Source organism: Rhinolophus sinicus, chromosome 3 (assembly GCF_057876585.1).
Source record: "Rhinolophus sinicus isolate RSI-liver-muscle chromosome 3, RSI-T2T, whole genome shotgun sequence".
Classification (NCBI taxonomy): Eukaryota; Metazoa; Chordata; class Mammalia; order Chiroptera; family Rhinolophidae; genus Rhinolophus; species Rhinolophus sinicus.
In genome coordinates, this window is record NC_142503.1 from 191,457,816 (window position 1) to 191,484,836 (window position 27,021).

Below are 27,021 nucleotides of genomic sequence, written 5' to 3' on the forward strand. Positions count from 1 at the left end.
CCCTTTCCATCCACACCTCTGTGGTCACTAGCAGACTCCTGGATTTCTTTAGTGTGGAAGGCAGAGAGATGAAGGACCAACTACCTGACCTGCCAGGTCACTCCAGCCCTCCCTCCCACCCTGGAGAGCCCGGAAGCCGAGTCCCAGTGCCAATAACACAGCTATTCAGGATTCAATTATGCTGCACACCTTTACCATGCCATGAGCCACTACTGCTATAGGTACTAGGGACTAAAAGATAAATGACACGGAAGCCAATTCTGTGTACAATCCAGTAGGGAACAGATAAGAGACCAGATAATCCCAATTCAGTAGAGTAAATACCATGCTGGAGAGGAGAGTAGGGATATTTCCAGGAGGAACAGGCTTCCTGGAATAGAAGTTATGTGTGTGATCTAGATGGACGATGTGGCAGAGGCAGCCACAATTGGATACTGTCCTCTAATATCCATTCTCCCAACTAAAGACTGCTTTTACAGCTTCCCTTCCAGTGAAATGTGGTTATGTGACTAAATTCTAGCCAGTGGGGTATAAGTAAAAGTAATGTGTAACAACTTCTGGGTCATGCTTTAAACAGAACAAGCGTGTGGTCCTGTTGTCACTTGCAGGTGTGATGGGGAGAGTGGGAGCAGCCATGTTGGATCCAGAGGTGAAAGCCCCACACTGAGTTTGGCCAAGCCACCCTACCAGCCTTGAACCATCTGCCTCTGGACAATATGATGAGAGAGAAAATGCTCTCTTATCGAAACCAGTGTGTTACAGATCTCTTCGCTACAGCAGCTTAGCTTGTACCCTAATACACATGAGTAGGGGTTAGCCAAAAGAAGTAGGTAGAGAAAGGCATGTGCAAAAGTATGTGAGGCACAGCACATTCAGAGAGCCAAGAGCTGTTAACACGAGCAGACCTGTGTGAGTGAGCACGTGGGGAAGGAAGCCCGTTTGTACAAGGGTCATGTGGCATGCTAAGGAGGCCAGAAAACAAAGAGATGGAGAACAGGGGCAGAAAGAACCGGAAAGGGGGAGAGAAAAGAAAAAAATGAGGAGATGAAGAGGAGGGAAGAGGGGACAGAGAAAGGATAATACATAGTCACCCTCTCCTGCTGCATGAGGGAACTTGTATTGGTTCTCAGCTCTAGGAATTCTTTTCCCCAGTGCGACCCCCCACAGAAGTCCTAACCCTTTGCAGTTCAGAGCAATTTGACTTTCGTAGTTTCAAAAAGCCACAATGAGGTGAGCCCCACAAAAGGTAGTCCCTAATTGTAAACAGTTTGGGTCAAGAGTCTGCTCATACGAGTCTGCTCAATTGGCTTCCTAATAAACGCCTTTTTGATAGGTAGTAATAGCAGTAGTGGAGGAAATTCTAATACATAACAATAGAAACAAATGGCCCAATGGACCGCCCCAGAGACCACCGCATTCTCTGTGCCCCTCTCCTTCAGGGTTCCTAGCAGTTACCTACAGTTGCTGCTCAGCCTTGGCACCCCCCCCCCCAACTCTCTCTCTCTTTAACTCATTCCAATCAGGCTTCCATCCCTTTCACTCTACTGTAGCCTCTCTCATGCAGGACACCAGTGACCTCCACAATGTCAAATCCAATGGTTCAATCTTCATCCTTTGCTACTTCTCAGCAGCACTTGGCACAGTCAACCTCCCCCTTCTTCTTTAAAGACTTTCTCATTAGGCTCCCATGATCCTACCCTCTGTCATGTCCATCAATGAATGAATAAACACAATGTGGTACACGTCTCACATACATACACAATGGTTTACTATTTTGCCTTAAAAAGGAAGGAAATTCTGACACATGCGACAACATAGACAAATCTTGAGGACACGATCCTAAGTGAAACAAGCCAGTCACAAAAAGAAACATTTTCTATGATTTCACTCATGCAAAGTATCTAAAGTAGTAACTCATAGAAATAGCAAGTAGAATGGTGGTTGCCAGAGGCTGGGAGGAGAGGGGAATGGGCAGTTAGTGCTTAACGGGTATAGAGTTTCAGTTTTGCAAGAAGAAAAAGTTCTGGAGGGTGGTTGCACAACAATATGAATGTACTTAACACCACTGAACTGTACACTTAAAAATGATTAAGATGATACATTTCATGTTACGTGTTTTTACCAAAAAAAAAGTTAATATCTATCAATCAAATCATATTACTTCATTGAATTCCATGCTAAATTTATGAATTGTTTCTACCCAGAGACATAATTGGCCTGTGATCTGAAACAAAATCCCAGGGAAGCACACAGCCGTGCCCTGCGCTCCCGAGGAGCGTAACCGCCCAACAGTCCTCACTGCTCTGCAGCCCCCTTCTCCACAAAGGAATTCAGTAGAGAATCAGGGAGAAAAGGGATGGAGGGAAAGAAAGATGAAGGCCTAGAGGATGGGGATGAAAGGAGGGAAGCAGGAACGAAGAGCTGGACTCTGAGCATCTTGTGCTTCTAGTAACTCGTTTCAACAACCACACAGGTTGGTGGGAACACAGGCTTTGGAGTCAGACCTGTTTCAAATCCTGCCGCCCGCATTTTTTTGGCTGTGTGATTTTGAACAAGTTTTGTTGTTGTTGTTAATGTTTCTTTTTAGCCACTAAAAGCCTGTGTTTCCTCATTTGTAAAAGGAGCTAGTGATAGTACAGAATTCACAGGGTTTCGTGAAGATCTGCGTAAATAAAGCCTTTAAACATCATGCCTAGTACAGAAATGGCCTTTAATCCAGATTGACTGTTACAGCTTCATGTCAAGAAGCAGGAGGAAGAAGAAAAGGAAGAGAGGGAACAGAAAGATGGGAAGCTCACCCCCTAAAAGCAGAGAAAAAAGAAGGGGCTGAAAGCCAGGTTCTACCGTGTTTCCCTGAAAATAAGACCTAGCCGGACCATCAGCTCTAATGCGTCTGTTGGAGCAAAAATTAATATAAGATCCGGTGTTATGTTATGTTATGTTATGTTATGTTATGTTATGTTATGTTATGTTATATAAGACCCAGTCTTGTATTATATTAATTTTTGCTCCAAAAGACGCATTAGAGCTGATGGTCTGGTTAGGTCTTCTTTTTGGGGAAGCACGGTAGTCCAGAACCTTTCACTTGCTCAATGGTGGCTTTAGGCAAGATATTCTCAGCCCATTTTCTCCTCTGAAAAACAAGGTCTGAGGTCTCTTCTATCTGGAAAGGTCGATGAATCTGAATCCTCTGTGCTCTAGATGAGTTCCCTACCCTCACTCACTGTCTACACCTCTTACCTAGGCAGGGCCAAGGAGGCCCTCTGGAGGACAGAGGGGAAAAGACATCAACATGGCTGGGAGAGGCCCACAATTTGCCTCTAAGTGCAAAATGAGGACATAAGCTTGTAGACCAGACTATTCCAAAGCGGGGAGAAAACTTACGGTAAGAGGGTGACCTGAATGGGAAGGGCTTCTTACCTGAGGCCACTTTAAAAAGTATTGGGGAGCACAATTAAGTTATCTTCTATGCCTGGTCAGCCTCTGTCAAGTGCCTATTACAATATGTACACATTGTTATAATGTATGACCACCGCTACAGTATTGAACAGTGTTATACTATATGTTATACTACATGAATGTTGTTTTTACAAACATTGCTGCCTCTCCTGAGATTTACTCTGAAATAAGAATGTTCTAATATTTCCCTCAGGACCTCTCTCAAGACCTGTGTAATAGGCATCTTCAAAAAGCACTTCTCAGGGGCTTAAGAAAAGACAGAGAAGCTAATGAATCCCTCTTTCCCCTTCATAAACCCAAGTGGTGTTGATGCAAAAGGAGAAAATGTACTCATCAAAATAAGGACCATTCATTCATTCATTCACTCATTTAATCAATATGTATTGACTAGTGCAGAATGGATGGGTTTTTCATTCTTTGTCTTCACATGCGCTTTACAAGCAGAATTCAGTCAAATGTTTTAATCTAACTTTATATTCTCTTAGGAAAGTCTAAGTTATAAGTGATATAAATGAAGGGAAGATGGTTAGTGTATAGAACAAAAAGTAACAGATCAGGAACTCAACTAGCCTTCCCACTGACTAGGTTCATGTCAGTTTTCCATTTTTTAAATGGGGGCATCATACCTGATTACTTCCAGGGATTCAATGAGATAAGAACTTCCTTTAAAGGAAATGCTACCTTATATGTATTTTTAGAGACTATTACTATTAGAGAAGAAATACTTTTCTCCAGGTCATAGAAGAAATAAATGGAAAGAATGATCTAATTCTGTTCCATCTAAGACTGGATCTGATGGTTTCACATTCCACCTGTTTTACAAGCAGCCTCTCACCCACCTACTCAGTGTCTGCTTCCCAGGCCAAAGAAGGAACGGGTGAGCAGGATAGAAGACGATTTGGAGGACCATTATATTACTGGTGCTCATTTGCAAGGCTGTTTTGTAATATGATGTAACTGGCAGGACTGGACAATTTGGCAGAGCAGAAAGACACAATTCCTCTAACGCCTGGTCACTAGACATTCATTCATCTGTCATTCATTAGATCAGCAAACATTTACGAAATAACTTCTACATTTTTGGCATTATGCTAGATACTCTGGATACCAAAGTGAACAAATCATGTTTCAAACAAATTTCACAGAATCAGTTATCACGCAGGTCATATTCCCTGGTGATAATGCAATTAAATAGAAATCAATAACAGAAAGATAAACCTCCATAAATGTGTAAATTTTTAAAACTCATCACTAAATAAATCATGGACCATAACAAGTAATCACAATAAATCAGAAAAGTCTTAGAACTTAATGACAATGAAATTACTACGTATCCAAACTTGCAGGACACAGAAATATCTGGTCTTAACTGCTAATATTAGGAAAGAAGAAAGCTTTAAAATTAACGAGCTAAGCATTCAGCTTAAGAAATTAGGAAACAAGCAAAGATATCCAAAAAATTAGAAAAGATAATGAAAAGCAGAAGAGCAGAAATTAATGAAATAAAAAGTAAAAAAACAAAACAAATAGAGATCAACAAAGCCAAAAGTTGGCTCTTTAAAGATGGCTAATAAAATGGATATGATTTCAGCATTTTAAGAAAGAGTTAGCACAACAATATTAGGAATGAGAATAGCAACAGCACCATAAATTCCACAGAGATTTAAAAGATAATACAAAGAATGCTATGAGAAAATTCATACAAATTAATCTGAAAACTTAAATGGACAAATTTTTAGAAAAACATAACTTTGCAAAACTAATTTGAGGAGTGAAAAGTCCAAACAGTCCCATAAGTATTAAAGAAATTATATCAGAAGCTAAAAGTAGCTAAAAATCTTCCCACACACACACACACACACAAACCAAATCTTGATGAGCTTATAGACAAAGTCCAATAAACTTTCCATGAATTGGTCATTCTAGCCTTTCAGAGAATAAAGAAGGAAGAATGTTTCACTCTATCAAGTTAATTACGTTGATACCAAACCCAGCAGGAGTAATTTTTTTAAAAGAATGTGACAATCCATTTTACTATATAGACTTTGCTGAAAAAAATCCTAACCAAAATGTTAGCTAAACAAATCCAGCAGTATATTTTAAACAAATTACACTATATCATGACTAAGTTAGTTATCCTAGGAATGAATGAAAGGTGGTTTAATAAGAAAATCTATCGGTTTAATTCCCCACATAAGCAGATGTTTTTAAAGCATATATTTATCTCAATAGTTGTAGAAAAAGCATTTGATGAAAGTCAACATTCATTAATGATTTTAAAAAGAAAAACCCATCAAAACTCATTCTTGATGGAGAAACATTAGACACAGCCCTTTTATCATCAGGAAAAAGACAAAGATGCTCACTGTCACCACCTATATTCAATATTATTCTATACGTAACAGCCAGTGCAGTAAGACAAGAAAAATAAATAAAAGGTATAAAAATTAGAGAAGAAACAAAACTCTCACTATTCACAAATAGTGTGATTGTCAGAATAACCCAAAAGATTCTACAGACTAAGTATTGCAAATAATAAGAGAATTTCATAAGCCATCTGGGTATAAGATCAATATTCAAAATAAATTGCATTTCTAGACACTAGCAACAAAAAGAATACTACATTTTTTAAAGATGTTATTAAAATAGCAACAAAAATATAAATTTCCTAGGAATGAATCTGGACAAAGATGGCAAGACATGTTTAGAGAAAATTATAAAAACTTATTGAAATATACTTAAAGAAGACCTTTAAAAAGGAAGAGATTTAATGTTCAAGGATATAGACTCAATAAAATAAAGATGTCAGTTCTCTTTCAAATTTCTCTAAAGCGTCAATGAATTACAACCAAAATCTCAACAGGGTCTGTTTTGGTTTTTATAAGGCACTTGGCCCAAGAATAGCCAAGACACTCCTGAAGAAGAAAGTAAAGGAACCTGGATTAGTTAATAAAACTGATTGTAAAGCTACAATAATTAACACTGAGTGGCATTGGTGCACAAATTGATAATGGGAGGGAATAGAGAACAGAAGCTACAACACAGGTGTGGAACTTGATAGGTAAGCCAGGGGGCATTACAGAGCAACAGGCAGAGACTATGCAATGCAAAGTGAAGGGTTAACAGCCGATTGTCCATACAGAGAAAAGTGTAACTGGATCTATGCTCACCAAATACATAAATAAATTCCAAATAGATTCAAGATTTGTATGTGAAAATCAAAGCCTTAAAACTTTTAAAAGACAATACAAGAAAACACATTTATGATCTTAGAATAGGGAAGGATTTCTCAAATTAGTCCCCGCTAAAACACTAACTACTAAAGAAATGATTGATAAATTCAACTATATTAATTAGGAATGTTTGTTATTCAAAAAACACCAAAAAGATGAGCCACAAACTGGGAGAAGATATCTGCAATCCATACAACTGAAAAAGGATTAGTACCTAGATATTGAAATAATTCATACAAATCACAAGTATATAAAAAGAAAAAAGAAAATCTAATAGAAAAATGGGCAAAGAAGATGATCAGAGTACTTCACAAAAGAGGAAACACAAATGACCAATAAATATGCTAAAAGATGATTAACTTCATTAATAACCTGAGAAATGCATTAAGAATATGAGAAAAAAACATTTTACGATTACTTAGATTGGCAAAGATTTAGAAGTCTGTCAATATCAAGTGTTGGTGAGAGTGTAGATCAACAGAAACTTTTAATCATTGCTGAGAAGTGTGTAAACTGGCATTCTGGAAAACTATAAAACATTATTTTGTAAAGCTGAAATTTCCATACCTATAGCAAAACTGTATAGTACCCAGAATGTTCATAGCATCATTCTTTGTTAATAGCAAACACTTAAAACAACCCAAATGCCGTCTGATGAAAGAATGAACCCATACATTGTGCTATAATATCATCCAACAGTGGAAAAGTATACAAAAACAACAAATGCACTAAGGCCACACACAAGAACATGGAATCTTAGAAACATAACACTGAATGAAATAAACAAATCTCAGAAGATAGGTGGTGCCATGGTGGAGAAGGCCACAGGTTCTTAGGTTCAGTGCTGGGTTCTCCCATATGCATAGTAAAGAAGCTTCTGGCTTACATGTGTTACATATAATTTTGTATATATATCAAATATTGCATAAGTCCTTTCCACAGTTCAGCTCCTGGTTTACTGAGACAGACTGACAACAGCTACAACACACTCGTAAATAATATAATGGAGCAATTTCTTAAAATGCTCTGGAAATAATTAGCCCTGCATATTTTATAGGAACTAAAGGCTCTACTGCATCACTAAAATCCTGTGAAGTAGGCAGGGCAGGAATTGTTATCCCCATTTTACAGAAGCGAAACTGAGATTCCGGGAGTTTGAGACACTTTTCCAAGGTCACCTAGCTAGTGAGGGACTGATTTGGGGTTCAACCCAGACATCCTGGCCCTGGCCCTGAGGTCTTTCTATAGATGCTTCTCTATTAAACACTTGCAGTTAGACCTCAGCACTAGGCTCTTTTGAATGATTCTGGTCAATTTTCAGAATCGTCTTATTCAATTGCTTAAGATTTTCTTTCTCAGTCAGAGGCAGTGGTGCACCCCGGACCATCATTCCATTTCAAAAGCTTTTAGAAGCTATCATGCACTTCGTAAGTGACCAGCGGGACTTTTTTCAAGGGTGGAAGTTAATTACTCTAAGGAAACCTGTCTTAGGGAACACATGGCTACATACAGCTATGCAGCTTACTGAGCACCTTCTACTGTCACATGGTTTGTATACATTCTCGCTTTTAATCCTCACGGAAAATAACTAATAAGATAGGCATTATCCTCATTTTACAGATAAGAAAACCAAGGCCATTCCCAAGATTCACTCTGATAAGGGGCCAGGACATAAGGAAGGACCAGCAGTTCTGCACATGTGAATGGAGGCAGAGTGCATGGCCAAGGGCATCACCACATTAAAATAAAATGGGATCAGAAACACATGGGTGCTTTGACGTGGGATGATGATGATGATGATGATGACGACGACGATGATGATGGTGGTGGTTACGGTGATGATGGCAGTTTACATAATAATCTATCACGTTTTGTTTTTTATGTTTTGTTTTTCCTAAGGGCAGGATGAGAAAGACAGCAGCACACAAGATTCAAACAAGGCACTAGGCATTTCTTCTTGACTCGGAGCACTGTAACAGCTTGATATTCTTATAAAGAGAATTTGTGGTATTATCTCCCCGACCATTTTTAACGAATAGTTGTCTTTGAGGTGCAGTGTGGGTACCTGCATACCTGAGGACTGGTGGGTGGCATAGATGATGGCTCCAGGCCACTTTGTTCTTTCTGGTGATTATCCCCCAATGTCAGGCAGGGTGCATGTACAATGTACGCTGAGTCCACTGGTGGGTGCATACTTTGTTATCTGTCACTGTTGGCTCAAAACAAAGTTATGGTCCTTCTATTTTCACTCTTTCCATGTGGAAAGTGGGTCCTCAGGTATAACTCTCGTCCACTCAGCATCTAAACTTCCTTCATCTGGTAACAGCACCCCAATTTTCCTTTAAGGAACTCTTCCCCACACTTTTCAGTGCGTGTGCCCAGTAGCTTTAGACCCACTCCTGGCTCCGGGGCTGGACGTGTGATGTAGACTTGGTTGCTGATTACAGTTGGGACCTCAGGAATGGGCGTGTGACCCAAGCTGGCTACCAGAACGCAAACACATCCTTTTGCTAGAGCCCTAGGGATGGAGGCATTCTCTCTGGGTTGCTAAACTGATAAAAGAAAAGCCTGAAGCTGCCAGGGACCACTGTTTGAGACAGCATGTCCTGAGAATGAAGACGTTGAACACAGGAGATGGAGAGAGAAAAAACCAAGTCCAAATGATACCCGCTTAAGCCCTTGGATCCAGCTATGTCTGAGGCAAATTCTACTCATGGACTTTCCAGTTATGAAAAAATAAACTACGTGGACATGTAGTTTTTTTGTTGTTACTATTCTTGTGTTTTATTTAGTTGTTTTGCTTAAGCTACTTTGAGCTGAGTCTCTGTTACTTGCAACCAAGAGACTCCTGATGATTAATACACCGAGTGTAATCAAACTGCCCTACAGTTTTATTGAATCACAGATGGAGTCCTGATGTGGGCATTCACTTTGTCGAAAGCCAGAGCACCAAAAGTAATAAGTGAATGTGTTTCATTTTAAAAGGCAAATATTGAGAAACCTGCTCTGTGTTCCTAGAAATCTCTGCAGAACACATCAATCTAAAGTAGTCCTACCCAATCTTTTCCACATTGAGGCATTTATAGAACATTCTAGAAGATGTAGCAATGCACAATGGAGAAAGCAAAGGTGATTGGTCCAAGGACTCAGGCATCCCAAGCCCCTGCCAACCATCCCAAGAAATCTTCCTAATTGATCCCATGGGACCAATCTCAGGCATACCTCTCCCAGGTGCCAGCTGAGAAGCTTTACTAAAGGAAGTGAAAATGGAAGGTGAGGGAACCTGTTTCAGAGCAAATCCTCAAATGAGTCTTCTCTTAACGAGATGGGTGACTTGCCATATCTGACAGTACATTCTTCATCCTCCATACACCATTCTGGAACAAAATGCTTTTAAATTATTAGCATTGTTTTTCAAACTCAGTCTGCCAAAACCCAGCTGTTTCTGCACAGTCAGGCTTTCTGGGGTGTGTGGCTCTGGATTCGTGGGAAGGACCCCACACTCTGCTGAAACTGCCTTTGCTCTCTACAGCAGACCCAGACTTCCAGCCAAGAAACAAAGGGACAGAAGGTCACCGGACTGGGGGTGGAGGGCGGGGTAGTCATCGAGCTGAGCCAAAAGAATGCCATTATTCAAGAAATGATGGAAGAGTTTCTTCAAGACTGGCCAAAGGAGTCATTCTCTTTGAACTCTGCGAGTTTAAAAATGCTGAGCTCCCGGTCTGCAGATTCTTCTGTTGACCCGTTGTGGTCAAACAAGGATAGACGGGTGGGAAGAGCTTCTTTGCTTTACAAATCCAGGAGCTCGACTTTGTCGCTGATGAGTACAAGGAATCTAAGGCAAGGCATGTTGCTGTTGTCGTTGCTGTTTTATTAATGGCCGCATCTTCCTGTTTGTCTGGAACTTATTGCCTAACTTTCTTGGACAGCTGACCCATCAACAACCCAACAAACATTATCGAACCCACTCTGTGTGCATGACAAGGAGGTAAGGAATATGGGAGAGATACAGACAACTAAGACACGAGGCTGTAATATGTCAGGAGCAGAGACACACTTCTAATTTAGTCTCAGGTAGACGATGATAAATGCCCCCAGTAGAGGAACAAGCTAAGTGTTTGGGGAACTCAGGGTAGGGTGCAGAGGGAATTCCAATGGGCTTCAGATGGGGTAATAAAGATCTAAGAAAGCCTTCGAGAAGAAATCACATACAGGCTAGGTCATTTAGAAGAAGAAAAAAAAAAATGGCATTCTCTGTGGTCTCTGACCTCAGAAGGGTCCCTGCTGGAGGGACAGGGCTGTATCTATGTTGTGGACTGAACCATGTCTCCCCTAAATTCATATGTTGACATCAAATTTTGTCTCTCCAAATTCATATGTTGAAGTCTCAACCCCTAGTTACCTCAGAATGTGACTGTATTTGAAGAAAGGTAGGTAGATACCTTTAAAAAGGTAATTAAGTTAAAATGAGGTGATTAGGGTAGCTCTTAATCCAATATGTCTAGTTTCCTCACAAGATGAAGACATTTGGACACAGAGACACACTTAGAGGGAAGACGATGGGAAGAGAGCCTCCTGTAAGCCATGGAGAGAAGCTGGAACAGATCCCTGCCTGAGGCCCTCAGAAGGATCCAACTCTACTGACACCTTGATCTCAGACGGCTCTCCTCCAGAACTGGAAGAAAAGACATGTCTGCTGCTTAAGCCCCTCAGTCTGAGATACCTGTTATGGCAGCCCCAGTAGACTCATACATTCTGTGTGCTCCCCAGCACCTCCCACACTGGAGACCGCCCAGCCTTCCGGAGGCAAGTGGGCAGCCTCACCGTCCCCCATCCATCTGGTCTCAGGGCTCTTGTTGCCAAGACCCTCTCCGTGTGCGTGTGGCTCACGGCACCTGATGCTAGAACCCCACACACTCCTTCCCGGTCAGAAGGCTGCACTGGAATGCGATCCTGGCAAGGCTTCCCTCCTCATCAGAGCTAAAAGCCAAGTGGCACTATCTCCTCTTGTCTTAGTCACTTTCTATTTTTATTAACCCTTCCGTGGCTTGTCTACCTTGTTTTTTTCATCTTCAGAAGGAGATAATGGTAGCAGCCAAATTTATTCCATGTACAACTCTGTACGGAGCTCGAATGTGGCAAGAACAGAGTTCTACAACTTACAGAGAAGACTAAGCGTGGCATTGCCATGTAGTGGGGTTGGGGGAGAATTCTTGTGAAACCAGACTCTAGTTCAAGGACCTGAGGCCTAGGCCATGGGCCCACTTTAAAAAGGCAGTTCTGTTTAATCACCTTATCCTGACAAACACTAACCTGGCCAAAATGCTTAGACTGTAAAAATGAACACAAGCAACAGAATCAAAGATCCCCAAATTGTCAATCTGAGATCCTGTATTGTTCATTTGTGTTCTCAGTACCTTACAACAAATGAGTATCTAAACTAATCTTACAGACCACCCCGCTCTGGGAAGCCCACAGGTAAGCAGTAACTTGCCAAAGGTCATTCAGCTTCCGAATCCAGTCTCTTTTCTTCGGATTAGGAATCCAGAGACTTTGGGCTATATCCCAGCTCTGCAGATGACCTTCTTGGTGACCTTGGGCAACTTGCATCTCATCCTAGTCTCCAGGTTTCCCAAGTAAACTGTAAATGTCCCGTCTCTGTGTTGCCTTCTTTGACTCTCTTGGGCAGAATTAGTTGTTCCTGTGATACTTAGTCCAGGGTGGCCTTGTGGTCTCCACAGGAGTTGGCGCCCCACCCTCTACACACACACACACACACACACACACTCCATTTCCTGTGGGTCCTCAGGGAGTCCTGCCCCACAACTGGAGAATGAAGTGTCGGCCAGCTCGGCCCAAGCCCACCCTCGGCACTAGTTGGCCACAGTAATAGCTCTGGGGGATCTATAATCACCTCAGATTTTATCTCCAACTCCCCCTTGCCAGGGAAGATAAAATTTTACAGTTAAAATCCAATTCCAGTCTGGCAAAATCTCAACTTTGTTCTTTTGAAACCAAAGCATAGGAGAAGGCCTCAGACGCTTGAGAATTCTGAAAGTACCATGTTGGGAATTATGAGAAGTGTTCTGTGCAAGCCAGTCATAAAATTTTAATTCACTTACCCGGAAAGTTCCCAAGAGGTTTACAGCTGTGGCAGCTGGGCTGGGTCACACAGTTTATTAGAACATGGTGCTGACAAGCCCAAGATCAAAGTCTCTTCCCTTTGTGCCTGTCTGCTCATCACAGAGGAAAATCCTGAGCCACAGGCACAGCCTGCAGTCCCCCACCCCCTTACCACAGCTAGCTCTTCTGTTACCTGTCCCAAGGGAGACGGATGAGGCTGTGTGGGCTCTTCCTCACCTGCTGACAGGTGAGGTGAGTATGAAGGTTTAAGCACAGCTTGGAGGTGTGGCAGAGTCCGGGATCCACACTCGGCTGGATGTCGTATAGCTTGGTGGGATTTCTGACAACCCTCCTTGAACCTAGACAGTCCAATTCATTCACCTAGGATTTTATGAAAATCGTGCATGCAATGTATACACAAAATTAATAATGACTCTTAGAAAAAGCTCGAGTGGGAAACATTAAAGACAAAGGTAATGGGAGAAGAGATCAGACCAAGTAACTCCCAGGGTTTCTGTCAATGTTTGGCCGTCTTCCCCTTAATACATGTGGGACGATTATGAAGTAAGGGGTCCCAACGGAGTCTTCAGTCAACACTCATTTAACAAGTACTTATCAAGCACCAGTGACGCACCACTAGGAATATAGCAGAAACAAGGTAAGACATGGACAGACAATAAACACAGCTAAGAGATGGAAACAACCTAAGTGTCCACTGGTGAATGAACGAACAAAGAAAATGTGGTTATATACACAACAGAATAGTATTCAGCCATAAAAAAAAGGAAATTTTTCCATTTGCACCAAAATGGATGGACCTTGAGGACCTTATACCAAATGAAATGCCAGACAGAGAAAGACATATACCATATGATCTCACTTATATGTGGACTCTTTAAAAAAAAAAAAAAAAAAAAAAAGCTCACAGATACAGAGAACAGCTTAGTGGTTGCCAGAGGCAGGGGGTTGGGGTTGGCAAGATGGGCGAAGGGGATCAAAAGGTGCAAACTTCCATTATAAAATAAATAAGTCATGGGGATGTAATGTACAGCATGGTGACTACATTTAACAGTAATACACTGCATATTTGAACGCTGCTAAGAAAGCAAATTAAAAGTTCTCATCGTAAAAAAAAATTCTTTAATTATGTGTGGTGACGGACATTAGAGTTATTGTGGTGATGCAATATAAACAAAAATCAAATCATTATTCTGTACACCTGAAACTAATATAATGTTACTATCAATTATACCTCCATATTAATTAATTAATTAATTATAAGATAGTTATCATTCAGTACCTCTCAGAGTGTGGTCCTCAGACCGGAAGCATTAGCATCCCTTGGAAATCCAGGCCCCACCCCGAATCTACTGAATCAGAACCTGGGGGTACGATCCAACAATCTTAATTTAAATCCTCCAGATGATTTTACGCCCACTCCAGTTTGTGACAGATAATAATGGTAAGTGCTGTGACGGAGAGTGAGTGCAGGGCTACTTTGGACAGGGTGGTCAGGGGTGGACTCTTTAAGACGGTGACAGCTAAACTGAGCTGAAGCCTGAGAGAGGGGCATCAGCCCAGCAATGTGAAGAGTCAGAAGAGAGTTCCAGAGGGAACAGCACGTGCCAAGGCCCCGAGGCAGGGCAGAACCTAACATGTTTGAGGAAGAGAACGGAGGCTAGTATAGCCTGTGAACCACAAAGATATCCAGGACATTTTACGGGAGGGGCAGGGTCGGCAAGTCAGCAATCTTACACTCTGGGGGGGCCTCGCCCATGCAGGAACTGTGTGGGATGCTAGGACAGTCACGGAGCCCTTCCAAGTATCCGCTAAAATGGGGAAAACAATATTAACGCCATTGAAGAATTCAGTGAGATAGTGGATGTGAAAATACTGGGGAAAGCAAGAGGCAGTGTTCAAGTGGGAATTATTACAATTAAGGAAGTAGATGAAGGATGTAATCACAGAATCCAGCCTCCCACAGTGAGAAGCCAATAGACAGACACAGGCCAGCGCTAAGTGGACTCTCGCCAACACCTGCTCTCTGCAGCTAAATAACCAAGGCTGGCCCTCACCAGGATTCCTCAGCGTACCATGAAATTTCTTGCCTCTATGTCTCTGTCTATGTTCTTCCCTTGACCCTGAAAGCCCTCCCCCATCTCCCACATAAAAATCCTACTGAGTCCTCCAAAGATTCACACGGAGGCCATCGTCCCCATCCCCAGAGCAGAGTCCCTGTCCCTTGTGGGCCCTGCTACAGCACCTGGCAATGCTCCTCTTGCCACTTCTCACACTCTGGCTCATGTAAAGACTGATGACTTAGGTACATCCACCCCTCCCCAAACCCCACTCACATCCGCTCAGCTGCGAGATCCTGGGGGCAGCGACCGAGTCTTATTCATCTTTAGATCCTCTTCCAGCACTTGGCCGTATCTGACACAGAGATGTGCTCAGTGAATATCTGTTTAATCAAATGGATGCACAGATGTGTAACACCTGTCTTTATGGAAGGTTTCTCTGACCACTCCAGCCAGTGCCAACAGGGAGCCTCATACCACCTGCTGTTGCTGCCCCATCACATTGGGCTATAACTACGTACGTGTTGGGTTCTCTATTCCCCACCCCCCCACCCCCACCCCTGGCAAGGGAGTGTGAACTCCCCAGGGCAGTAATGATGCCTGATTTATCCTTGTGTGCACAAGACGGACCCCAGCTCATAAGTGAACAAATGAAGGAATACAGTCCATTAATGATAATAAATGAACCTATTTAGACAACTAAGACACATAATCAATTTCTCTTGCTCATTTGAATCCTATACATACAATTCACCACGAGTAGTTTTACTGCTTGTTCAACAAATATCTACCAGGAACAAATACAATGGTGAGCAACACAGAAAGTTCCTGCTGGATAGAGAGATGTTACATAAATAATCACAAATGTCTGTTTATCCCAGTTATGGAGCGTGCGCCAGAAGACACAGCACAGGACACTGTGGTCACTGCTAAGTTCTGAGTTCCTCGCTTGCCCTCACGGTCCCGTCCCATCATGCTTCATTTGGTCACAGTGGTCCCGGTAGAGATGGCCACCCCTCACCCAGCTCAGATGCAGAAAACAGATGACTTGTCTTTCTCCCCAATGGGAATACAGCAGAGTCAGGTTTTTTGTGTGGCTTTGCATTGTTTCATATACTCTCCCTCCAATTATCCCTATTCCCATGGGAAAGATTGAAGATGCCAATTTCATACTGGTTCTGGATGCAAAGTCTGTTCTGCTTGACCTCATTGATTCCTGGGGGATGTGTTAAGACCTGCAAAATATGTGGAGCTCGTAAATCAATTCTGGCTGGGTTTCTGCGAATGTTTTAGTTTGAAGGAAATTCAAACGGCACTGACAAGTCCCCCAAGCCTCACTGCTTCCCCAGCCCCGACCCGCCTGCATCCCCTGGAGTCTGTGCAGGCTGGCTGCCTGGGGCAGGGCCCAGTGCTGGCTGTCCCCAGCTCCCCTCTGGCCCAGCTCCGACGAGCCAGAGGGGAATGGGAGGTCAGTCCTTGACATCTAGTCTGCTGTCTGAGGCCCTCTGGAGGGAAGGAATCCTGTGAATGTCCTTTTCCTGCCAGCCCCCAAGGAGATGGCCCAGGGACCCTTCCCCAAGCACGTCTCTCTGTTTCCAAGACAAACAGGAGCTTCAGGCCAGCTGCTGGGCTCCAAGGGGTGCCAATGGCATCTCATACAATTGAATGGCGCCCCCTGGAGTTGTGCAAGGAGCTGGCCCTGGCTGGAGGTAAATCCTTGGGAACCAGTGCCTCCGATGGTAGGGAAACAAAGCCCTGGCTTCCAGGTGGGAAGAGCACAGCCTACCACAGACTCCCCTTTGCTGCATCCCAGCGGGAAAGGGCAGTGGAGGTAGGTCTCTGCAAAGTTAATCTGACAGGAAGGTTCTTCACAGGCATGTTTTTCCATCAACCTCTCAGCTACAGTGTAAATTTAATTCACTGACTGCCAGTGGTGTGAGGCCCCACACTGGGTAACCATGGTCCCAGCCCACGGGACGCTCAAGGAACAAGGAGACTCTTGGTTATCTTGGTCCCCTCTTGGCACCCGGGGCTGATAGGGGTTCTCTGAGTGAGTGATGAGACTGAGTGTGGAAATGAGTGAAGGTTTTACAGTGCCCACACTCCCATTCATTCATTCATTCATTCATCCATTCAGTTGACAATCACGTGAGAGCTCACACTGCCAGATGCTGTGGATAAACCATGGATACTAGTGCAGTGCCTGCATCCAAGGAGCCGTCTGCCCACTGCCTCAACCCCACACCCATGCCCTGATGAGAGCACAGGGCACCTCCCTGCCCTCTGTCACACACCTGGGGGCTGCCAGGAAGCTATGGCATTTCTGCCTCCGAGCAGGGGGCTGGCTGGTCTGCTGGGGGATGTCATCTGACTTGGGGGGTGTCTCTGACGAGGGGTCAGCCCAGCCCACCAGCACTTCCCCAGTCACAGCCTGCTGGGCCAGCATGGTCTAGAATCTGTCTTTCTGTCTATGTGTCCCTGTGGCCAAAGGAAGAAGAGAATAAACGTAGCCTTGTCACTCCCCAGCACTCCCAGAGCTGAGAGAGCCCCAGAAAAAGGCTCAACGGCAGCCTCTGACTGCGTGTGGTCAACGTGGAGAAGGAAAATGTCATCACAGCGTCACAAACTGAAAGGCAGTTTCTGTCCTTTTTCCTCCCCAAACCTCCCCACCTGGGAGAAACAGCCAATAGCACCTACCACTCTCTGACCTGTGACGGGGCAGAGATTGGTAGATGGGGAACTAATAGATGGTTGTCCCCCATGGAAGGTGGGACGGGGGGGTGACAGCAGCAATTGTTGAGGGAATGTAGACCTAACTATCAGACACTCAGCCTCAGAACAACCCCACAAGGTGAGTATTAGATTCTCATCTTGTAGATGGGACACTCCAAGGAGTTAACGCCCAAAGCCAGGTGAACTGTGCAGGGTTGGGATTCGAACCCCAGTATGTCTGAATCTAAAGCCAGCTCATGCTCTTCCCATGGACAGCATCATACTATGTCCCTCCACTCCCTGGCCTAACAACCCCCTCCCTCCAGGTCCTTTGAGAACATAAAGATCCCCTTTCTTTCCCTAACAGAGGGTGTTAGAACTTGCACCTGCCAGATGACATTTACATGAGACTATTGTTAGCAACATTAAAGATGATTCCTGATTGTATTAATCTGTTTTATTGTACTTAGGGACACATTCTCCTTAACACTAATACTTGGCATTCATATGATAGTTTTCACTTTATTTCATTTAGTCCATTCCTGATAGCAAAAGGGCTCTTGAAACACTGGGTGGGGGCAGGACTGCAGGTGCCTGCAGACACCATTCACACCAGCGTGTAAGAGCCACGGGGAGGGGCCGGCCTGGTGGCTCAAGCAGTTGGAGCTCCACGCTCCTAACTCTGAAGGCTGCTGGTTCGATTCCCACATGGGCCAGTGGGCTCCCAACCACAAGGTTGCCTGTTCATTCCTCGACTCCCACAAGGGATGGTGGGCAGCGCCCCCTGCAACTAACAACGGCAACTGGACCTGGAGCTGAGCTGCGCCCTCCACAACTAAGATTGAAAATTGTTGACTTGACTTGGAAAAAATCCTGGAAGTACACACTGTTCCCCAATAAAGTCCTGTTCTCCTTCCCCAATAAAATCTTAAAAAAAAGAAAAATGAACCATGCGGAGTATCTACCAAAGTTGCCGGCATAGGTACAGAACATAGGGGAGCAATTCTGGTCTAGAGTTCACCACTTCCACCAAAAGAATGTTGAAAAAGAAATCTGCTAGCCTTGATGACAAAAGAGAAGGTATAGTCCCCTTTCTCTATTGCAACACATTTGGAACCACCGTGCCCCTTTGCGAAGCACCATTATCATGCACCTCCCACTAAATTAAAACACAGTTGGCTAAACGGTCTAAGTGGTCTGTTGCCTTGGCCCTGGCATTTGAGGCTATTTGCCACCTGGCAGGGAACTACAACCTCCTGCCCTCCAGCAGGCACTCTCTGGAGACCTGGCCGTGCAGCCACTTCGGCCAGAATCTTCCAAAGCAGAGCTGACGTTGAACATCCACACTTCTATCCTCTTGCAAAACTACTTGCTTTTCACACAGAACTGGCTAATTCCAGAATGGAACATAATTAACTGAAATACAACCAGACCAAGGAACATAAGGTGAGAGCCAAGAAAAATTTGTAGGTCATTGACAAAAGTGCCACGCTAGGCACCGGGAAGTGCCTACACAAAGGCACCAACGGCTGCGAATGCCCCACCCATAGGTTTCCACCTCCCCGCAGGTCAGGGCCAATTCCCAAGGTCAGCTCCAGCTGTGGGTGGGAGGGGCTACCTCACAAATGGAGACTGGCCACCGGTCCTGGCAGAAGATATCACTGAACATGTGGGCTGTCTGAAACCCAAGTAGAGAAGGACCACATCCTTCAGTAATCCAAATGACAATGAGTTAACAGAAAATCCAGACTGTCTGGACACAAATGTTACCTTCCCTACGGGTTGGGAAGATTTAGAATAGTAAAACATTCTCAAGTTGGAGGGGATCTGAGAGACCATCTGGTCCAGGGAATTGAAGCCTTTTGTGTGCACGCCACGATCCCGGGTTGCAGACCATTGAAGCTGATGGCCCCTTCTCAGAATAATGCTTTTAACTGCATAATATTATATTTGTAGGATTACAGAAGAAACCAATTATATTGAAAAGCAAATTATCAAAATATTTTAAAAATAAATTTGTGATATAGCAATTATATAGGCTTCTTTATTGGTACATTAAATTGCAAGCTTAGGCAGCAGGTCTAATATCTTCTACAATTTTGAAGTAGTGATAAGTGACAGTGATATTTAAAGATATTTCAAAATATGTTAAATCTTTAAAATATTTCAGAACAACTGCTACAGCTATAATGTGATACATAGTATCTGTGTTTCTCTTGTTAATACTGTCACAGATACTGATAAGAGTCCTACAGCTTATTGCCTACATAATGGAAAATAATGCTAAATTTCATTAGAAGTTAGTGGGGGGTGGTGGGGGATACCATGAAAATGGATCACCTGAATTCTATCCACAGACCCCAGATTAAGACCCTCATCTCCTACCATCCCTTCTTTGCACAAATAATAAAATTTAGGCCAAAGAGCCCAAGTTACTTTCTTCATGTCACACAGCTAAAAAATAGCAAATCTGGCATCAAAGCCCAGTTCTCACTGATGCTCTAGCTGTTCCCTTTACCACCACAGCATACTGCCTCAATTTACGCTTTAAACATACTTTTTAGATTTTTTTGTTTTTAAACAAAAAGAATACATTCTTCTAACACATCAAACAATGTAGGGATCACATTTAAAACAAAGTTTCTTCCTTCCTTAAATGCAGTCCTAAGAATAGACAGATGGACTAGAACCTTGCTAATCAAAATGCTGTCTCTGCACCAGCAGCATCGCATCACCAGGAAGATGGTGCAAAAAGCGGACCCTCAGGCCCTACCTGAGACCTCCTGAGTCAGAACCAGCATCTCCCCAGGTGACTCACGGGCACATGAACTCTGAAAAGAGCTGCACTGAATGACTTCCTAGAGTCCCTTCTCGGCTGAGGTCTCCTTGGAAGCACAAATCACCCCAATCCCTAATGCTGAAAAGTGGCAAGAATTCAACCTTCAACCTTTTGAAAGACCTGCACTATTATATCTAATCCCCAGAGGACAGAATAAACAATAACAGAATAACAGAACTAAGAGTTTGGAGTAGGGCAATTTGTAACAGAATGATGAGAGTTGAAATGATGAAAACAAAATTATAATAACTGTTATTAACCCTTACCACAAGTCAGCCTCCATGCTAGATAATTTACATGCATTATCTTATTTAATTCTCACAAATATCCTATGGGAGTTGATACTGTTATCCCTGTTTACAGATGGAAAAACTGAGGTTCAGAGACACTAAACTGCTTGCTCCCCATCCCACCCAAGGATTGGGAAAGACCTGAAGCAAGATGGGACAACCTGAGTAGGGTGGCTGCACTTGAACAAGCTCACGGAGGCCCAGTTCACAAGGACGCCTGAGCAAGTCCAACTATGGAGCCCCCGCCTCAGTCCTGGGTCCCATTTCTTCTCCGGGTCTGCCTGGCCCCAGTGCCCTCAGCAGCTAAAGAACCAAGTGGCCACAGCTTTCTGCATTTTCCTTCTTGTCTCATCCTGAGGACTTGGTTTCAAGTTATAGCCCAAGCCTGTATAATAAAATAAGAAGAAAAGCCTGCAGGAGCCTGTGACATCAGGGCTAAGTGAGGTTTCTAAGTGTTCTGGTCCTGGTCTTATCCACTGGGAACAACTGCCGTGTTGGAATGACTTCCCATTGTTTTGATTCACAATTTAAATAAACCCAGGCTTTGCTGACGTCTTGAAGCAGAACCTGGGCAAAGCCCTGCAGGGCTTGCAAGGTGGGTATGTACCAAGCTCAGTGTTAGGTGATTTTAAACGTTTTAAATAATTAGGCCTCTGATACCTTTTCAGACTCTATGAATCTTTCCACGGGTTACCAACTCCAGACGCCAGGCACCTCCATGCTGAATCTTTCCCCATCAATATTTACTACATGATACTACTCCATGCAGATTCTGGGCAAGGCATTTTCACATGTTATCTGTGAGGTAGGCATTGTTATACCCATTTTCCAGATGAGAAAACAGACACCCAGGTCTCAGAGCTAGGAAGTGGCCAAATCAAGGTGAGACTCAAGGCCAGTCTGACTACTAAGTTCCAGCCCTCTCCACTTCAGGATATACCACCTTCCTATTTCTGCCTTCTCAGGAAACTATCAGAGGCCATGTAGCATTGCAGCTGCTTGCTTTATGTCTCATCTCCCTTCCCTGACGGTGAGCTCTGGAGACAGCCCCATGGCTGTGCCCAGACTCCCTGCCCCCTCAGTGCCTAGGCCAGAGCCTGGCACTAATGAGGTGTTCTGTATACATTGGTTGAATAAATACTGGCTGGATTTCAGGAAAAATAACTCAAGAGAAAGCCTCAGGCCAACAACCATCCATCTTTCAAAAGGATCCATATGTGTTCCTTTCTGCCCGCTTGGGCGCTTTGATCAATGAGAAAACCCTGGGCCAGGAGGAGGATAAAGATATCGCTTCATCACAAATGGCCAGGAGAATTCCTGCCATCCCTGGTATAGCATGGCTCTAACAAAAGGCTGCTTACTCAGCCACAAAACCTTTCTTGTGCATTAGTTATTTGTAGAGTCCCTAACTTTGCCATTGAGCCAAGTTGATTAGCAAAGCCAGAACGAAGAATGCCCACCCAGAGAGGTGACAAGCTGAGCCCCAAAAGGGATGAACACTGAGAAACAAGTGGGCTCTGGCCGAGGGCCCTGTTCCTAGGGGCAGTGTGCTGTGCATGACAGGAAGTTTCCTGAATGGGGGTTCCAGTCCAGGGCGCCCCAGTCCCTCAGCTCAGCTCACCCCTCTCCCTGAGCCGTCAGCACCGAAGCTGGGAACCCCACAGCATCCTGTTCTGAGATGTCTTTTTGCCAGCTCGCAACCCTTTGTATATGTTTGATTCTGCCTTTTGCCTGGGTCTTGGTTGTATTCTAGATTGGGAAGGCTTCCTTCCAGCAGGACTTTGCTCCTTGCCAATCAACCATGTCCCTCTGGCTCTCCATCCTGAGAAGCAGTAACCAGATCTTGTAGGGGCCTAAGATCTGGGGAAGGCATTGTAACAAGCCCTCCGTCCCGCTGGCCTTGCAGAGATGGCCCTGGTGCCGAGCATCCACAAGCCAAGATGCCAGTTTTCTTACGGACACAAAGCTTTCTGGGCTCGTGGGCTGTAACTCTTGGGTCACTGCTCACTCTCTCTGCAAGTCCCAAGTGATCCAGATTTACATGTAGGGATGTGGACTCAAACCAAACTTTGTTTCAGAAGGAGCAAGGTCTAGTCCCCTTCAAAGAGGAAGACAAAACACAGATGTGGAGAAGGAAGCTCAGAGGCCCAGGCGACTCGGGACCAAGCCCGGCCCTGCCCCGCCTGCAGGAACAGGGCATGGTCTCATTTGGGCAGCAGGGAGGAAACTGCTTCCTTGAAAGTGGGACCAAAACTTAAACATCAGCCACCGTGAAAGGGGATGTCCGTGTGCTTCTGTAAACGTTCCTATAAACTTTTGGATACTTTGGAGAAGAAACCAGGCATGGAGAGAACAAAAGAGCCAGGGCTCTGCCACAGAAGCAGTTTGCCAAAAAAAAAATTAAACCTCAATTGGATCAAGTCTCTAGATCTAACTCAGACCAGTTTACAGAAAAATAGAGGGATGAAGGAATCTGTTAAACACCACCACAAGAATGCTGTCAGCAAAACCCCAAAGGTAGCACATTCTGTACAGGACAAACAGCTCAGCCTCTTCAACAGATAAGTGGCAAAGGGAACAAAAAAGATTAAAAGCGAGTTAAGAGGCGTGTCAATCAAATGCAATCTGTAGACTTCCTTTGGATCTGATTCAAATCAACCAACAGAAAAAAGGCATTTATGAGACAATCAGGGAAATGTGAACACTGCCTGGATATTTAATGATAAAAAGGAATTGTTTTTTCTATGTTTGATGACGGCATTGTGGCTTTTTTAAAAAGAACCTTTATCTCTGAGAGATACACTCTGAAGTATTTAAGGATGAACTATGATACCTGGGATTTGCTTTAAATAAATCCACAGGGCGAGGGTAAGGAAGAAATGAGACTGGGTCTCTGCTGATAATGACTGAAGCTGGGTGATAAGTAGGTAACTGTTCAGTATGCTCTCTCTGCTTTTGTCCAGGTTCAAAGTTTTATAGTATAAAAATATTAATTACAAAAATATAAAAATTTTTTTAAAAAGAAGAGAAGGCCCTAGTTTTTAATCATGGTCCAGTACTGACTCTCTGAGAGGCTTTGAACAAATCTTTACCTTACTGAACCTCAGTTTCCTCATCCAGAGCCTGAATGGGTTCAAAATCTGGCTTGGCCCTCATTATCCTGTGTGACCTTCAACAGGTTTCTTAGCCTCTCTGTGCTTTGGGTCCTTATCGTACAACAGCAATCCTACCTCATAGGGTTGTGGTGAGGATTAAATGTGTTAATTCATGGAAAGATCCTGGCACACAGCACTATATAAGTGTTTGCTATTATTACTGCTGCTGCTACTGCTGCTGTTATGGTTGTTCATCATTTTTTATTCTGAGGAGGAGGAAGAGGACATTCCTTTGCAAATGTGGCCCTCCTCTCCTAGAACACCAAAGTTTCAAAAATGTTTCCCAATTCTCCCCGACTGCACACCACCGCTTATTCCATCCTCCCTCCACAGGTTCAGACCTACGTTCTGGGAAACACCAACCTTCTCCTTCTCCAGCAATGACCACAACGCCCCCTCTCGGGTCCTCCCCCCTCTTCTGCTACCTGTGTGCCTAGATGCCCCACTGCCTGTTGCCAGGCCCACCTCTCTCATCCTGGTTCCTGGAGAGAAAGTGGTGGAAAGAGACGCCCTTCCCTGTCCCCTCTCCTGCCCCCTCCCCATGACACCACCTCTTTCCAGGCCCAGAAAGACTTCTGTAAATCAGGAAACAATGGGGTGGAGTAAAGGGAAGTTACAAAGAACTCTGAACTTATGAATGTCTAAGGCTGAACTTTCTGGAAACGGATGGGCCTGGTGCCAGTCCTCACTAGGGTTCCTAGATTGTATTTTTCTTACAAAAGGGCCATTATGAGGGTTCCGCATGTCCCGTGTGGCAGGTTTGGAGCTGTAAAAACTGCATGACATCATAGGGACCAGGAGATGAATAGGTTTCCCAGCCCTGTCCTTATTCTCCAGGGCACTAGGATCCTGGAAAAAGGTCTTGGGGGGGGGGGGGGGGGAAGCGATGCTTCAGAGAGCCCTGCAGCAGTTCCCAGCTGCTCTACAAAAGGGGCCCTGGGAGACTGCCCAAGACATTAGGTAGAGCAGCCCCCCTGGAAAACCTGGAGAGTCTCACTCTAATTGTTATTATGCACCCTTCCTCCCTGCAGAGGTGCTCAGGTCACTGGGCTGTTCCAGCCCCACAGGACGTCCTGGAAGGCCATGCCTCTACCCCAGCCTCACTTTCTCTTCATTTGCTGTTGGGATCATTTCTCTACCAGACGAGAGAGGAGAATGTGGCCTGGTCGGCAGGAGAGCTGGACTCCCATCCCACCTCTGCAGTTACCTAGCTCTTTGGTGTCCACGTTCCCTTTTCCATGACAGGAAGAGGCTAAAGTTAAGGATTGTTCAAGGCCCTGCCAGTTACAACGCTCCAGTGGTCTGCTGCTCGTTATAAACAAGTGTGGTACTATCGTCTCCACCAAAGCTTCAGTCCATGGCTTGACTGGACCCCACGCTCTTACCCTTTGTACAGTCATCTATATTCAAAGTGACCATCACCCAGCACCCCCACCTCCCTCTCCCTTTCCCCCTCCACACCTCACCCCTCGAGACCAGTGAGAATGAAGAAGTTTGGGTTCAGGAGTATCCAGTTTTACCTTGTGGCGCTGAAGGACACTTGTTTGCAATATTATTTGCATGTATTCAAATGTAAATGCACATTCATTTGCGTGAACATATAGGAGACATTACAAAATAACCAACCCAGCAACCCAGCCTCTCTAACAGTTGGTTACAGCTCAACATTTCAGAGCCCTAACATGGGACCAACAAAAATCTCCCTAAGTAGACCGATGCCTTCCTAAACTTTTGGGATAAAGGAAGAAACTACGAGAACTTCAATTCACATTAATTTTTATCACATCCTTTCAATTTTTCTATTTCTTATGTATGCTCTATACTTCCCAAATCATATTAGCATAACAGGATATGTATGTAATTTATAAATATGCATATAACGGGGGTCCAGGTGCAAAAAGATTTTGCCGATGGGGCACCCAAGCAAAAAAGTTTGGAGCCATCACCACTCTAGACCATCTCCCAAAGCTGGAGAAGATTTTGGTCTCTCAAAGGTTTTGGTCTGACCACAGCCAAAGCCACCAGGGAGGATTCCAGGTAACCCTCCGCCAAACCCACACTGGCCAAAGCTCACTGCGCTCCCATCACATCTCTCACTCTCCAACTCTTTTGGGGCCTCATGGCATATGGTGTCTGCTTTCCCCAGAGGTCTACTCTCACTGTGAGCTCCCATCAGCGACGCTCCTTTCAGCCAAAAAGATTTTGGTTTACACTCAATGAACCCACTTTCTTTCCAGAACAGTTGGTCTTGGCCCTGAAGCCTTCTTTTATTTCTGGAACATAAGCTCCATTCAAGGAGTGTTGAAGAGAAAGCACTCTTCCTTTTTAGATCTCTCTCTGGGATTCACTTACTAAGTTTGACCAGGTACATTTGTTATTGAATAGAGAAAATATGAGCTTGGTCTTTAAATAGGTAAATGATAAATAGATATGACTGAAAGATGGATCGATGGATGGATGGATGGATGGATGGATGGATGGACGGACGGATGGATGGAAAAAAATAAAGAAAAAACAAATTGGCTTTCTAGAGAACTGTCACTAAGACAGAAAATTAAACTACTCCTTAGACGGGAGGATACCCAGAGATACAGGCTGCTAAAAGTGAAAAAACTATGTAGAAAGTAAGCCATTGTTTCACTGGTGCATTGAAGGGTAGCTAACAACCCACTGGGGCGGACCTGCTGGATTAGGACACGGCCTTCAGCAGACCACAATGGATAGGAAGCTTAAGATTTTGGGCTACTCACCCACGCACTGGTTGCTGTCATCCATCTGGAATCCAAAGCGGCACATGAGAGGCCTCGAAATTGTGGGGTAGTTTGCAGCTGGTAGCGGTGGGGCAGCTGCTGGGTACGGACCTGAGTAGGGGTTTGAGTAGGGGTTCGAGTAGGGCCCTCGATACACTGGGTTTGTTCGGGGGATGCATAGATACCCGCCATTTTGGTTAACACACATCATGTCGCCTCGGCAGGCCTCAGGGATGGTCCGGCATTCATCGATATCTGGAAGGTCGCAGAAAGGATGAGCGTTAGTGGTCCCTGGCCATGCTGTGCATGGAGCTTATTTAAGCAGAGCTCTGTACCAAGAGAGCTATGAAGGACCCCAAAACACTCTTTTCCAGCATCTGCT

General features: G+C 44.2%; 1 protein-coding gene across 2 annotated transcripts in view; it reads right to left on the reverse strand.

Moving 5' to 3' along the window:
- The window catches only part of FBLN5 (fibulin 5), a 70,771-nt gene that overhangs the window by 35,136 nt on the left and 8,614 nt on the right, over positions 1–27,021 (reverse strand). For both annotated transcript variants that reach the window (XM_019745227.3, XM_019745225.3), the window contains exon 4: positions 26,640–26,894. In XM_019745227.3, the coding sequence (XP_019600786.1) occupies positions 26,640–26,894 (255 nt within the window). The remainder of the gene's footprint in view (positions 1–26,639; positions 26,895–27,021) is intronic.